At 33.1% G+C, this 15,637-nt stretch overlaps 2 protein-coding genes across 3 annotated transcripts; one reads left to right on the plus strand and one right to left on the minus strand.

Annotated features, from left to right (window-relative positions):
• Positions 1–747: 747 nt before the first annotated feature.
• Positions 748–5,455, minus strand: LOC105328592 (neuralized-like protein 2). The gene is made up of 3 exons (XM_011429521.4): positions 5,282–5,455; positions 3,505–4,200; positions 748–2,376 (listed from the first exon to the last, which is right to left on the minus strand). The coding sequence occupies exons 2-3, from the start codon at positions 4,181–4,183 to the stop codon at positions 2,261–2,263; spliced, it is 795 nt and encodes a 264-aa protein (XP_011427823.1). The 5' UTR covers positions 4,184–4,200; positions 5,282–5,455; the 3' UTR covers positions 748–2,260.
• Positions 5,456–5,506: 51 nt separating this feature from the next.
• Positions 5,507–13,765, plus strand: LOC105328593 (nucleoporin SEH1). Of its 2 annotated transcripts, none has more exons than XM_066078444.1 (10): positions 5,507–5,684; positions 5,852–5,902; positions 7,277–7,501; positions 7,623–7,753; positions 8,788–8,880; positions 9,493–9,633; positions 9,931–10,015; positions 10,764–10,842; positions 11,973–12,087; positions 13,705–13,765. In XM_066078444.1, the coding sequence occupies exons 1-10, from the start codon at positions 5,574–5,576 to the stop codon at positions 13,748–13,750; spliced, it is 1,077 nt and encodes a 358-aa protein (XP_065934516.1). In that variant the 5' UTR covers positions 5,507–5,573; the 3' UTR covers positions 13,751–13,765. The 2 variants fall into 2 exon arrangements, with proteins under 2 accessions (XP_065934516.1, XP_034337757.2); XM_034481866.2 differs by lacking the exon at positions 13,705–13,765 and adding an exon at positions 12,345–13,138.
• Positions 13,766–15,637: the final 1,872 nt, after the last annotated feature.

The following is a 15,637-nucleotide window of genomic DNA, read 5'->3' on the forward strand; positions in this document are numbered from 1 at the left end:
GTATAGTTCTGAATATCTATTGTGCCCTGGGCATCAGTAATGCATTAAATATTACAGTGTTCAGGATAACAGGTACTCTGAAGTACAGTACTGGATATAATAATTATTGTTTTCAGTACTTTGATATCATTATTGAATACTTGTAGTTAAAATAATGTACCATTTACTCATGCATATATGTATAAACTAAATTAGCTATTGTAAAAACTCCAAATGATATATAATGGGATGGGAGAAATAATGATGGACCAGACCAGGATTTGAACTCTGGCCGCCGGAATCTCTAGTCAGGTATCCTACCAAATGAGACATCTAGCACAGGTATTCAAACCAGTCTGATCGTCACATTCCTCCCCCCTTAAGTGACATTACACCATGCTCTAGCTTTTTTAATTAGTTCATGGGGTTGGTCACAGCACCAAATGTAATGTGCAGGGAAAAAATAATGACGGACCAGACCCGGATTCAAACCCAGGCCCCCTTAATCTCTAGTCAAGTGCTTTACCAACTGAGCTGTCTGGTAATGATATATTCGAAGCAGTCTGACCTTCACATATAAAATTGCATTTCAAAAATTTTCTAAAGATAAAATTATTTCAGATAGACTTCACACAACAGAGCAAACTTTTTTTTCTTCATATATCTATAGCCTGCTATGTTTTTTTATGTGTATTGTACATCATTTAATTAGTGAATCAGGACCAACGTATCCTGATATTTTCTTTGAAGGTAATTAAAAACAAGTACTTATTACAGATGCTTAGAAAGTTTTTATTCTTTATTCCTTCAAACTACAAGTACAACAAAATATATAAGAACAACTCTCATGAAACTTATTTTGAAGAACTGCTAAATAAAAACTCATTTGTACATAAAATTTTGAAGGCAATAATAAGTTAATAGTTTTGAAGTACGAGTTCATCATGATGACCTGTTTTTCGTTCCAATTTTTTTGTCATAAAACAATTGCAGTATAATCACACAACCCTACATAATAACACATAAAGATTGTACCATTGTTTAATACATATTTCACCTATACAGGTAAAACTTTTCTTTTTCCGTACAAATAGCTTCTGTTTCTGTTGGATAACTTTTATTATTACATTTGATACGAGGATAAGATGAACCAAAAAATGACACCTACATCAATTAAAAACACACACAAACACACCATATTTTCCTCACTGGTTCATACAAGAAAATAATTCATTTAGATTTTACTCATTTTTCAGGAAGGACCTATGTTGCAATAGTCTATGTAAAAAGGTTTTTTAAATTGTGTATTTAATACTTTTGATGTTTGAATTAATTAAACACAAGAAATGGTACACTTTTCGTATCTCAGAAAGCATGACAAGTGTATTATGCTGCTGATAGCTAAAACCATATCAAAACATTACACCAGAGGTGTTCGTGTAGATTTGCAAAACGTGCGTTTGAATTTTTCAAATCTTGTTTTGTGAACTGCAAGAATTACAAGTACATGAATATACATTGCTCCACTCATATCAAAACTTGGAAACATCTGATATACAATGCTAGACTAAAGCATACAGATTTACCCCTCAGTTCAGGAACATAAAGACTTTGGTAAATGATACTGTAATCAGATAGCAAACAGTTTTATACAGAAAGAATTTATCAGAACTTAGTATCCTTCCATCAAGGATGATTTTTAACAGGAGAGATACTTGGCACTTCATTAAATACATAACTTGTATGTGTATTTTTCCTTAGACTGTGAACCTACCTTTGAAAAAAGAATTGTACATTTTTTTTTTAAATTTCGTGTTATTAATGCTAAGATTAAATGACAATAAGAAACTATTAGTATAATAGCAACTGCTGGTAAAAACAATCAACAACAAGGTTACATAATTACAAGTAGAAAAAGCTTCCATGATTAGAAAGAAGGAAAAAAACATAAATTTCAGCATCACAATAAGAGTTTCAAAATGACGACTTAATTTGATATCTAATATGTACATTGTACATTTATAAGAATATCATAACATTTAAAAGCTATAGAAGGATTTTCAAGAAATTTTCACAGCGTAAAAGTCTGTTATGACTTTAAGTCTAAACTATATCTTTATATATATAGATACAAAAAAGTATGGTGCCCTATGAAAAAACAAGTAGACAGTGTGGCAAATCTTACCCAGAAATGATCACAGAACCATATGAAAGGATTTAAACATGATTATAACAACATAATCGAATCAAGTTCAACAAAGAAAAAATCGTGTCATGAGTTTTACAGTTCGTATCGAAGGAACTGCTTGAGTTTTTTCGGCAATGGCAACTTATTGAGGTCGTCCTCACTGGTTAGCTGTAGGATTCTGTCCCTGCAGGCATTCTGAAGGGTGGACACTGAAAGACGGGAAAAGATTTATCATCAAAACAATAATCAAGTAAACTTTGGTGTATACATTGTAGGAGAAGAAGGGGAAGGTATTTAATGTCATAAAAACAAAACCCCCCCAAAAATGTCTATTACAAACATTTATGTTTATCTTCCCTGTAATATTAAGTACTCATTATTTTGCATTGACATGAATTTCTCCACGGTTGATCAGTCATGGATACACTGCAAAGAAGTATTAGATGCCAAATAAAAATTACACATCTTTCATAAGCCAAATATTGAAAAAATTAAAAATTTATGGACAAGAACCTCTTTAAAAAAATGTTTGTTTTGAATTGCCGCCTGGGGTTTCCAGACCCAGGAGGGAGAGAGGGAATTTTTTTATTTTTCAAACTGGAAGTTTAACTAATTAAGAATTAGTAAAACAAAATCTTAATATTAAACAGTGGGAATTTATAGCTTATTTTTTTTTCTTGCCATCTTTTTTTCAATTAAAGAAAAAGTTCCTTATACTTTTCGCTACTAAAATTTTATCAGTGAGGGGTATTTCAATGAGACAGGAGGCAATTCCAAACAAACAATAAATATATTTTAACCAAAATTGACCTACTGTTAGGTCATACAACACCTTCCAGCCAGTATCATTCATAGACCAGGGTCGGCAGAGCAAGGCCTTACAGTGTGCAAGAATTGGATATTATCCCGACATGTTTTGAGAAGCTAAGTTAAGCCTTCAATTGCAAATATTGAGACATAGTACTGGTAAGCAACTTTTGGGTTTCAGAACCCCCCTCCCCCAAGATGAATAAGTTAAATGATCCTCAGCATCATTGTGCCCGAGATATTTGTTGGTGATTGTGTATGTACAGCAATAAAACTCCAAAATAAGGCGATCTTCTTTTGAGATGTAGCTCATCTTCTCACAAGATGTATCAGCTGAAATGTTGCGCTCAAGACGACTTAACTCAAAAAGGCTAATAGACATACAAACTGCATATAAAAGGGGAAAAGCCCATACAATACGACTGCACAATGCAAACAGAAATCATCCCAAATTTTATCAATAGGAAATTGTGTTGATAATATAAAGGTACCAATAACACCTTCAAGTATAATCATATTACAGTTTTTACCTCCGTAAAGCTGAATAATTCGCACTTGTTTGGTGGTTCCATAGACATCTACAACTGCATGAAGGTTTCCCCCTTGGTAAGGAATGTAGCGAGCACATGGCCCCTGATCCTCCCCATTGATTATGAACCTCATTTCGGCTGTGTCACCGTTCACTTTATACATAATACCAATCCTACTGCCTACATCTGTTGGCAACACATTCTTTTTGGGCACATGATATGAATTATTTCCACTTTTATTTGAAGGAAACAGTTTTCCTAAAGGTAACAATAAGCTGCGACTAAACGAGCCTTGCGGGGTCTGCACGATGTCCGTCTCACCTATGACGGACTGGTACGGTTCATCACCATTATCAGTGTCCCCTTCCTCATTCAACATGACTTTGTTATGAGATTTAGTCACAGCAAATATCCATGATTTGCCCATGTTATGGAGATCTGGAAGTGCATACTGTGGTAATTCAAAGTGATCAGCGGGATTGAATTGCGTTAGTCCTATCCTCATGTGCCCACTCCACCCACGTTCGTTCTTCTCAATTTCCACAAGGAATATTTCTCCTGGTCGTAAAGGCTTTTCACTGAATGTTAGTGCATGTGCAAAGCTTGTTTCTCTGTATGCCACCATGTTGTCATGGAGAAGGCGAATGTTCTGCCCATGGTAAGGATGAAATCTTGTCATTGTCAATAAAGCATTCTCTACAATTAATAAACATATTCAAATGATTATAAATAATCTAAATTAAGTAATATTGAAAAATAAAAGCATTGAATCATCTTTCAACTTAATTAAATTAAAATATTAAATATCCTTATTCCATAGATCTGCAGCTAAGTTCTACCAACACTTGTTAGGTCTCTATGTCAACATGTCAGATCTTTTCGTTTACTTGAAACTTGAAAACCGTTAAATATAAAACCAACAATGTGTCTCTGCACAGTTCAATACTACACATTATATTTTTCTGACAAGTCTATATGGAACTACTGCTTGCAATTTAGCCGTATTAACAAGAGCTTGGACGTCTGGTGTGATGTTACTTTCTTCTTTCTAGTTTACACTTTACACATCAAAACAGGCTGTCAAATTTTGACCTCCTCTCTTCTACTTTGCTTAGAGAAGTTCATTGATATTCACAGACTGTCAAAATCAGAAAGTGTTTCCCCATGGTCAGCTTTGTTGTGTGAAATTGATGCTGTTTCAACTGAAATATATACAGCCCTAGATGAAGTTGGACAAGTTTCATTACATTCCATATATTCATATTCATTTGCCAATGACTGGACAATTAACCATGAGTAGAACCTTCCTTTATCAAATCAGAGTTTGTATATTACTGCTTAAAGTCAACGCTCTTGAAAAGACTAGTTAAAACGGCTGTGTGTCAACCAAAATTGTTCCAGAGAGCTATGGAAGAGATCACCAAGAAGTAAGTTTCTCTCTCTTCATCAACATACCTTGTGCAATATCTATATATATATATCAACATATACAAATTTTCAAAACGTAAAGATTTATCTGAAAATAATAATAAGTACAAGAAATGCACAGGTTAAAAAGTAGCATGCTACCGTAAGCTTAATCATGTTAATCGTTCTTTATTAAAAATACTTCTGCAGATGATGAATATATGCCATCAACCGGCAGTTAAGAAAAGTATGTCAAGATTCTTAGTTTTTACAGTTTCCATTTTCGCTTCTTCATGTATATTTCGTTAACTTCACACCTTGAGTTAATATCTCGTAGAATATTCAAATACAGAAAAATATTGTTTCATACCTTTCAATACCTCAAAAATTTTTGACACACCCTAATCGATTTACTTATCATTGTCTCTTATTAAAAAATATTGCATATCAATAAAACTTGTATTTTCTTTCGGGTCGCATATGGACAGTGTCAGTAACAGCAGAGAAATCTCAAAGACCCCCACTTCCGGTGTGTGTGAATGTGAAAGAAAATGTGGTTGGGTAGTATATCTCCCATCAGCCAATAGAATGCGTTGTCACATATGTCGTTTGCCGCTTGATTCAATGTGAAAGTAGAGAAGCGGTCAAAAGAACATGTTAAGATGTTTGTAACAAAACAGATAGAATCTGAACACAAGGACTTAATACACGATGTATCTTTTGACTTTTATGGTAAACGGATGGCATCATGCTCTAGTGATCAAAGTGTCAAGGTAAGATTTCTAAAAATCAACGACTTGGAATTATTTAGTGGCATTGATGGGACTATTTTTATTCATATTTTATTAATACTCACATTTTTGAGGATTAAACCTGTATTTGAATATTGTCATTACGACTTAACCTTTTTATTTTGTTTAATATCAAGTTAATATTTTAGGTATGGGACTTAGGAGAAGATGGAGAGTGGAAATGCACAGCAACCTGGAAGGTATCACACAGTTTCTTTCATGTATTTTGAATTCAGCTAATCACAATCTAGGGTTAAGATGATACTGTAATTAGCTTATTCGATGCATATTACATAAATGAGATGCGGTTTGATATAAGTCTTCTTAGTCGTCATACATTGTACCTCGATAAAAGCATGAAAAAAGGATAGATATACTTATTTGTAGATGTGTTACCACATGTCAATAGTGTTTCCATTGTATTTCAAATGAGCATTGCACAATGTACAAATTACTTTGTTTTACTTGTGCTGCTGGTCATTGAAGTGCAGCTTCTAATAACATTTTGTCATATTTGTTAATTCCTCTGCTTTATGCAGAAGTCTACCGCTTTTTAACTCTGTCTGCCGCTTTTATTAGAAAATCTACCGCTTTTTCTTCAAAATACGTGAGTTGATAGATAATCATTTTGAAGAAAAGCTTTTGTGGTCCATAAATCTTGTCAGGTTTGAAATCAGCACGTGACTTGAATCTGGGGCATATAAAAGTTTTTTTCAGTCACTTAAATGATAAGTTTTCAAGCATGTGTTTTACATTGAACGATGAAAGAAGCCACCTAAACTGATTACATTAGTTAAGACATGACAATGTTATCCTTGCCAAGGAAAGAGAAACATTGCTATTCCAAACAATGACTGAAGATATCTTTTAACTTGGCCACAACAGTAAACTTGACTTGCATTTTATTGCAACGCTGCATGATTTGTGATAAGCATGTAAACATCGTCATTAGATTATACATTTACTACTAGTTCTTACTTCTCTTTTTCGTTATTTTTCAGCAACTTAATTTTTTTTTTATGAAACAATGACAATTAATTGTTAAAGTCTCTAAGTATAAAGATTTTCTCTTAAAAAAAAATAAATAGCTTAATCAATTTGACGGTAATTAAATACTTGCAAACTTTTTTTGCATGTGTTGATACTGCTAAATTTTTAAAGTCTTTTAGATTATAGTTAATATTCCTAATTTGGTCTTATCAGAAATCCTATCTACATAATTATATAATACATAAAAATACATGTATATACTTTAAAATGTACGTGAAAAAGGCCGTGCGCAATGCTACCACTTTTGGGCTCTAAATCTACCTCTTTTTCATCACTGGAGGTTAACATGTATGATTTTGTATTGATAGAATCATTTTTAACAAATTTATGTATCCTTGAAACTAATGATCACAAAAACCATGAAAATTGATGCCCAAGAATAATATTGAAACCATTGTAAGCTTTCTACACAAGATTCTGCATCTTCCTTCCCACTCTATTACACAACCTATAGATAAATTTTTTAAAAAGTTTTTTTTATCTGCAAAAGAAGAAAAACCTAATCATCTTCCTTTGTTTCTCAGACACACAGTGGATCAGTGTTCAGAGTTACGTGGGCCCACCCAGAGTTCGGACAGGTCCTGGCCACCTGTTCGTTTGACAGACAAGCAGCTGTTTGGGAGGAGAGTTTTGGGGACGTAGGAAGGGAGGGGGTGAAGAGTAATTGGATCAAAAAGAGTATTTTAGTGGACAGTCGAACAGCTGTAACTGATGTCAAATTTGCACCAAAACATCTAGGTCTACAGTTGGTCAGTAAATAATCTCTCTCTCTCTCTCTCTCTCTCTCTCTCTCTCTCTCTCTCTCTCTCTCTCATTGCATTTGACGGTTTTGATATTTGTGTTGATTTCTATTTTTGTTTTTAACGACAGGCAATTTGCTGTTCCGATGGAATGGTTCGAATTTATGAATGTCCCGACGTTATGAACATCAGTCAATGGTCTCTACAACATGACATACAGACAAAGTTCAAGTGCAGCTGTCTCAGTTGGAACTCCTCAAGGTACAAGTTAAACTTTTCTACAAAACAAATATGGTACAATATGAACTTTTCTTCTCTATAATTGATATAGAGATGCTTTGAAAATAACAAATAATTTTATGAGGGGTATGGACCCCAGCTTCACAGATGTTAATACATGTAGTGCAAACTTTCATCAAGAAATTTTAAAATATGTAAGTTGATAATATTGTGTTAAAAGATATTGGCAGGAAGGTTTGTATTGCAATATACTGCTGTATGTTTAAGGTACTTTACTACACTGAGACTTATACTTTTTTAGACACTATGTCACAAGATGGCGATTTAAATGTTTTGTTAAACTGTTTGTATCAATCGATTCAGATGTATATCATAATAGCTCAGTGGTTAAAGTACCAGGCTTGTGAACTGCAGGTCATGAGTTCGAATCCGCTGGGGCCTTTGTTCATGTTTACTGAATGAAATTTTTGAAAATATCATTTTTTATCTAAAATTGCACATTTTTTTGCCTATTTGACACAGATACTTCTTATCCATCATGCTATCTATCATAATCAAGTAATTTTCTGCTGATTTGAGAAACTATTTCAAGGTGTAGTGAGACACCTTAAATGTATTGCAATATTTTTGATTTAAAAAAAATAATAACATCTTCCTTTCCTATTTTATTTATTTATTTTTATACAGAATGTACATATATGTTATTTATAACTTAGAAAAATTCTTGTTGATTTCATTATAGTTCTACATCAATTTTAAAATACATTTATTTAACAGCTTTTGGCTATTGGTACAATAAATTAATTATTAAGATTGTTTGCATACTGAGAAAATAGATAGGTATAATATTTCTTTGTATTTATTTTCTAATCATTTGGAAAAGCATGCACTGTGCTACTAGAGACAATACTATGTTATTATATACCAGTAAGCATTTTGTAACCTTAGATCTGATTGTAACATTAAACCCAATTTCTGACAGAAAGAATAGAAACTTTTTATCAAAAACAAAAAGATCATCAATTTTTGATTTAATTTTTGTGTTACGTAAACAGGATGCACCCCCCGATGATTGCAGTAGGGAGTGACGATAACAATCCGTCAGGGGGAGGAAAATGTCAAGTGTTTGAGTACAATGATAGCACAAGGTGGGTGTTTATGAATCAAAAAGAAAAAAAACACACACTGTGAAGTCTTGTATTTCTTTGTTCCCAATTTTTATAGATTGCAAGGTTGTTTTTTTTAACTAATTTATGGACATGAAATTTTGTGGATGAATAAGTTTTTTTTAAAAATTATAAGGAGATTAAGTTTCATCATTTGCCAAGGATTAATATTTGATATTCATGGGTGAATCCCAAGAAAACTGAGCCATGAATATTTATTGTTGCCATTTCTACCGAATATATAACATGTAATTACACAGTCAGTGGAGCCTAACATGCAATTTATGTCCAAAAAAAGAAAGTTTGCTTGTATTTACCCCCAGTATGTAAATACCTGTATATCACACAGATAAATTTCACACAAAGTAAATTTTATGTACCGTATTCAAATGTAGTTTGGCTTTGTAAACCTACATATTATTAAAGATGATTATGGTTGACCAAAACAAGTAGTTCTATAAAAAAACATTAATAACCCCATTAAGCAACTATAACATAATCTATTACACGTACTTAATCTAGTAGATGAACTTCTCAGTGTAGAAGTGAATATTTCAGACCAATGATGTATGAAATTATGTCAACTTTTTTCAGGAAATGGACAAAAGTAGAGACAATAGTAGCAGTCACAGACCCAGTACACGATGTGGCGTTTGCACCAAACCTCGGCAGATCCTATCATTTATTGGCTATAGCTTCCAAGGAACTAAAAATCATCAGTTTGACTCCATTGGGGTACTACAGTTTTGGCGTTTTTACATATCTGTTTTGCATAGAACTATTTATATATTGATCTATATTGATGGATATGTTTTTGAAATATCTTTGTTCTACATGAATTAATTTATTTTGTATATGAGTATTTAAGGTCATTTAAAAAAAAATGAATACCTAGAATTTATGTTGGAAGGATTATAGCTTTTATGTAATGTATTAATGTACATGTATATTCTGATAGCAAATAAATGATGACAGTATTACATGCTAATAAGACATTTTACCTGATTATATACCCAAGTTTTTTGTTGGTAGAAGAGACTCCGCCATCGGGAACCAGTCTGTGGTCAGCAGGTTTGAGATGAAGCAGGTCGCCAGTTTTGCAGATCATGAATCTCCAGTAAGTTCTACAATGATAATTCTTACACCTGACAAAAGAATCTTGGGTACACTGATGTTTCATTTCAGTTGAAGACTTTGAACTTTATTGTTATGATCGTGTAATTTAAAAAATAATTTATATTGAGTCCCTTAATGGCTTTTGAATTACTTTGATGACTTCCCAGTTTTCCCATTCTGTTGTTTTCTCCTGGCACAAGTTGTTGCAAAGGAGGGCATAGCATTGTTTACTTAGTGTATGGGCCGGCTGGGTCTGTAATAGTGTAAAGGTGAACAAATCGTTGGCATTGTTGAAAGGAACTTTAGTGCTTAGAACAAAGAATCATTTAATTTGGCGCACTTAAAGTTAACCTTATTCATTTACAAAGTTATTGATGAATTATGTCATAAGAAATCTGATAAAATCATGTACCGGTAGATATAATGCTAAATGATGAAGTAAAAAAAACTGCACAAAAACTGAATGAGTGAACTTTACTTGTTCAAGGAGCAAATTTCAAAGTATTTTCTGTTAACAGGTTCTGTATGTTTATTGCAGCACATACAAAAATCCTGTTGTGAGGAGGTGCATTGCTTGATTGTTTATGTCTCTGTTCATTTGCTTGTTTTTAACTTTTTCCTAAGCTTCACAGAATTTCTTAAATGCATATATATACTGGTACCAAATCGTGTATGTAAATATACCGGTACCAAATCGTGTATGTAAAATGAGTAGACAACTCTAACTGACAAAGAATTTTTGTTAACAGGTATGGAGAGTGAGTTGGAATGTGACAGGGACGGTCTTATCCTCATCAGGAGACGATGGCTGTGTCAGGTTATGGAAAGGTAACGGTTTCTTGGTTGTAATTCAAATGACAAAGTACCGGTACATCTGTACCATCGATAGTAATGTAAAGACTCCTGGGCTGACCTTTTCATTTAATGGTTGTAATATGTACACTGCAGGCCTGTAACTGATAATAGTACTTTGGTTGTAATATGCATTGCTCTACATTATTATATATATGCCCAATGCCAGATTTTAAAAGCAGAGTTGTAATGCAGTTTATCAGTTCAGAGCAGTTCAGATTTTGCATTCAAAACCACACACTGATTAATTCATATTTCTGTAATAGAGCATTTTCTGTAATCTCCAATATCAAGAACATCCTGTTGTCTTACTTAATAACTGATAAAACTGGTTACAATTACTAAACTAATTGCACAACATAACCAAATGATGAAGTGTCAGAAGTCCAATGTATACTGAATCGTCCATCTATGGAACATGCAGATTGAGAATGCAAAAATTGAAACACTTTCTGTTAATTTATTTAATCAATTTAAAGAAAGGTACAACTATGGTGTACTATAAGGAATAGAATACTCTCTTTGTTGTTTCACAAAGATCATAAATGATAGCAATCGTTGCAGGAGAAATATTACATAACCATCACCTGCTGACTTGGGTTATGTACCTATGTACATGTACCTTTTTTTAGCACTGTGCAACATTACAATCCTTTATGAAATTATATGGAAATCTGTTTTTAGCACTGTGCAACATTAAAAGTCTCTAAGAAATCATAAAGAAATTTGATTAGGTCACTGCAGGACTTTGTAGAAATTTATCATGTAATACAATGTATACTGTGAACCAAATATTCAGGGATCATTTTTTATTAACAAAGGCTGGCTGAGAACTGATCAGCAACAATCTGTGATAGCAAATTGTCATTTCATACAGTCTAAAAGGTCACTGGTTTGCAATGATAAATATCTGCATGCGAAGGTTGCTGGAAAATCTCTGTGATATTTATAGCATGCATTCAATATTTTATTTACAGTATTCTCGTGTGTTTTATAGTGACTTGATTGTGTTGAACAAGCTTTAGACATTGTGAGATTTATAGTGACTTGATTGTGTTGAACAAGCTTTAGACATTGTGAGATTTATTTTTGATGTCATTTTTCAGCAAACTATCTTGGAAGATGGAAAGGTATATCCATATTAAAGGGTGATGCTTCCCAGACTCGCCAGGACAGAAATTTCAGTGCCAACCCCTCTCAGAACCCCGCAGGGGCCGTCAGGTACATACAGCAAGCCCCAGTGCACAATGCTAGTCATCTGGTCAGGCATTGAGGCACCTTAAGGAGAAATTTTTCATTTGATCATAGAAATTTACAGTAAATTAAATATATGACTATTAAACTACTGGTAAGAAAAAAAGTGTTGTGAAATTCAAAGCGTAAAGATCAGTGTTGTTGAGAAAAAGTTGTGAGAACAAGTTGATCTTGAAACAGTCATCTTGGTTGTATATAACTCTGGATTTATATATTGTGTTCAGTCAACAGAGTAATGAAGAGTTGGTAAGGATGAATATTAAAAGAAACTCTGGATGGCCGTCATTTAATACCAAGAAGGACCAAGGGAAAACGTACTACTGATATTCATAAGGACTAATTCAAAGACCATGCGAGTCGCAGGATAATCAAAATCATTTGTTTGTATAATCTGATCAACAGATATGTAGTAGAATCGAAACACAATTCTCCACATGTGTAATATGATAATAATGCAAGGGTGATGTTGTTAATATGAAAAGCATTTTCTATGTAGAGGAAACTTTTCTTTATCTGCATTATCAGAGTTTCAGCTTGGGAAATAGAGGCAGCAATGAAACTATTGCATTTTTAGAAAGTGCACCAAGAAAGACAATTATGGAAAGAGTGATTCAAAAAAGAAAAGGAATACCAAATTGTACACCTGATATATTTGTTTCAATGTGTCCATTGCTACATTTCTGTTGGCTCTTGTAAAACTTATATAAAGACAGTTACATACAAAGACATTTACATACAAAGACTTTAACAAGCATTGAATTGCAATATTTCATCTGTGATCATGTGTGATGTGTTCCGTTTTGTGAAAAGTGCATGTGGCACTGATCAATTGAGGTTCTTGTGATGAGTTCTGAGCTTCTGTATACGCTAAGTGAACTGCCTGCATTCTGAATGTTTGGAATCATAGAGCAATTCATTTTTGTCTGTTTATATAAAATATTAATGTCAGATTGTTTGTATGGAGATGATCTCCATTACATATAAACAAAAATTATTAAAGAATTGATTCTTAATGAAAGCTTCCAACTCTTTATTTAGAGATTGAGCAAGTGTTCATTTTTTTAAGAGACAAAAATGCTTAATAGTATCTAGAGATTGGGTATATATTGACTTATTTAGAGGTAGAATGTATTTGGACAAACTGGAATGAGTCATAAGACTTTTAATGATTTCACTTGTTAAATCAGACGACTTGATCGCTGTTACGAGCTGTATGGTTAAGCTATTGATTAAGCTGTGTAGAAGAAGACATTAAACAAATACAGGAAGACATCAAGGCATCATTTCAGCTACAAATTTACAGGGTGATTACACTAGATTTGATTTTAAGTAACTGTTGGCTTATTGAATATTTCTTTTATCATCTAATGAAATCAGCCGTGAATTACCTAGATAGTTATAAAAGGACCTAGATTGAATAAATGAGTATCAGTTACAATCTTCCTAATTCACTGCAATTACATGGTAACATGTATGATTTTAGTTCATTCGAGCTGAAAGCTGAATTGAGCATTTTTCATCACAATTTATCCAGTATTGTTCTGTAAACCTTTTACATTTTCATCTTCTCTGTATTTTCTCCAGAACCACTTTCCCAACTTCAACCAGACTTGGCACAAAGCATCCTTAAGTAAAGTTTGTTCAGTTAATGGTTGGATCCTTTTCGAATATGTTATGATAAAAAATTAAAACATGGTGAGTGAAGTTATTTGTGAAATAAGTAATAAAGTTAGAGAATTTTAAAGTTTAGTCAGAAAGAGGCAGGGTGTGTGTCTATAAGTTTTCCGGTATTTTAAGTTTCTTTAAAGAACCCCTTGGCTAATTCAACTGAACTTGGCACAAATTATTTATAAATGACAAAGGGCTCTCAGGATTGTTCAATTGAAGGGTCTCCCCCCCCCCCCCCCTCCAATTCGTATCGAAATTAATTTTGAAAAGAACAAAAATATTGTAGGGTGAGATGCTTTAGATATCTTATCTATAATATAAAGTATCCAACCTTTTATGAAATTTACCTGATGTATTATACCTGCAGAATTCAGGAAGGAGACCTAACAGGGTTTCAGAATGTACATGTATGAAACTATCTTGAAAGGACCTCGTACAGAAGTTGGTAGGGTTTATTGACTTTATTCATGTCATAACACTCGGGGTCAGCAGGCACATAGCATTGGGGGGGGGGTCTGCCCCCTTTTTCTCACAGCAACTAATTTTCTTAAATTTACATATAAAAAATTGAATTAATATGGAGTTGCCATTTTTTTTTATGAGTCCCCCCCCTAACTTTAAACAACGATGCTAGGCCCCTGCTAGGATATTGAGTGTGTCTGGTTAATGTAGAAATCCTTCCGAACAGAAAACATTTGTTGGTGAATTAATTTGTGATAACAATGAAGGAAGTATTGTGGGGGGAAGTTAGAACTGTAATATGCACACTTTTTAGTTTTAGCTCACCTGAACCAAAGGTGAAATTTTAAAAAAGTAATGAGTTGCAAAATTCTGATACAAATACATGTACATTGGGAAACGATTTTATTAAATCTTTTCTCAAGAGATATACAATTTTGTAATTTCTGATATTGCTATGCAAGCATCCTGATATACATGTACATATATGTTTAGAATCAATATTTTCTCTCTCCCTGCCCCATAGTACATATTTCTTTGTGAAAAAATAGAGAAGGATTCGACACTCATTTAAGAACTGTTGCTAAGGTGAGCTGGTTCTGCAATACATACAATGTACTCCATTTGAGTAAAGAATAGCTTTATTTTTCAACCTAATGTATTCCTTACTATGAAAAAGAAACATTTGAAGAAGAATTGCACAGAAGTAAAAATGAGTTTTTGAAATACGTAACCAGAGAAAATAAAAACATAAAGAGGATCATAAAACCAGTTTCTTTTTTTTTTCTTCATTTCTTTTTTTGAGAATTTTATGAATATTAATATTTTATATAAATAAAATATTTTAAAATATATAAATAAATATGAATATTTTACTTACTTTTATTTATTCAAGATCATCAATTGCATGATCTTAATGTAAAGGTTCTTGAATCGATTGATGTGTAATTGATGACAGATGAGTTTAAAGATTTTCTATCGATTTTAGATTTTCTGTCGAGCAATTGCTAGTTTAAAGTTTGTATTGATGGTGTTCCTGATGAGTGCCCGTGGGTATAGATAAAACCATGTAATTCCATGATTAAAAACTGCCGGCAAATCAATCAACACGTGCACTTTTGGTTTGATGATGTTACTGCATGAGGCCATTAATCTGCGCTATGGATTAATGGAAATTGCATCTTGAATGGGTTTGACCTTTTACGGCTTTTAGATGGTAAAGTGAAACGTGAGGGAAAAAAAAGAAAGGCCGTGGAAGAAAAGAGGATTAAGAAAATGGTTCCAACTGATTTGCATTTGTCTGTAGATAATGTCTTGGAATCAAAGTTTTCGTCCATGCGTGGCGCAGTGGTCCATCAGAAGCTACACGCGTTGCGGATTCAAAATCAAC

This window comes from Magallana gigas, chromosome 3, assembly GCF_963853765.1.
Source record: "Magallana gigas chromosome 3, xbMagGiga1.1, whole genome shotgun sequence".
In the NCBI taxonomy this organism is placed as follows: Eukaryota; Metazoa; Mollusca; class Bivalvia; order Ostreida; family Ostreidae; genus Magallana; species Magallana gigas.

Bases quoted from the DNA above. Each gene is read 5' to 3' on its own strand.
- LOC105328592 (XM_011429521.4), bottom strand. From the start codon at position 4,183: ATGACAAGATTTCATCCTTACCATGGGCAGAACATTCGCCTTCTCCAT. The intron at 2,377-3,504 runs GTAAAAACTGTA...CCCGTCTTTCAG, and splicing joins AATTATTCAGCTTTACGGAG to TGTCCACCCTTCAGAATGCC.
- LOC105328593 (XM_034481866.2), top strand. From the start codon at position 5,574: ATGTTTGTAACAAAACAGATAGAATCTGAACACAAGGACTTAATACAC. The intron at 9,634-9,930 runs GTACTACAGTTT...TTTTGTTGGTAG, and splicing joins ATCAGTTTGACTCCATTGGG to AAGAGACTCCGCCATCGGGA. The intron at 12,088-12,344 runs GTACATACAGCA...TATTGTGTTCAG, and splicing joins AACCCCGCAGGGGCCGTCAG to TCAACAGAGTAATGAAGAGT.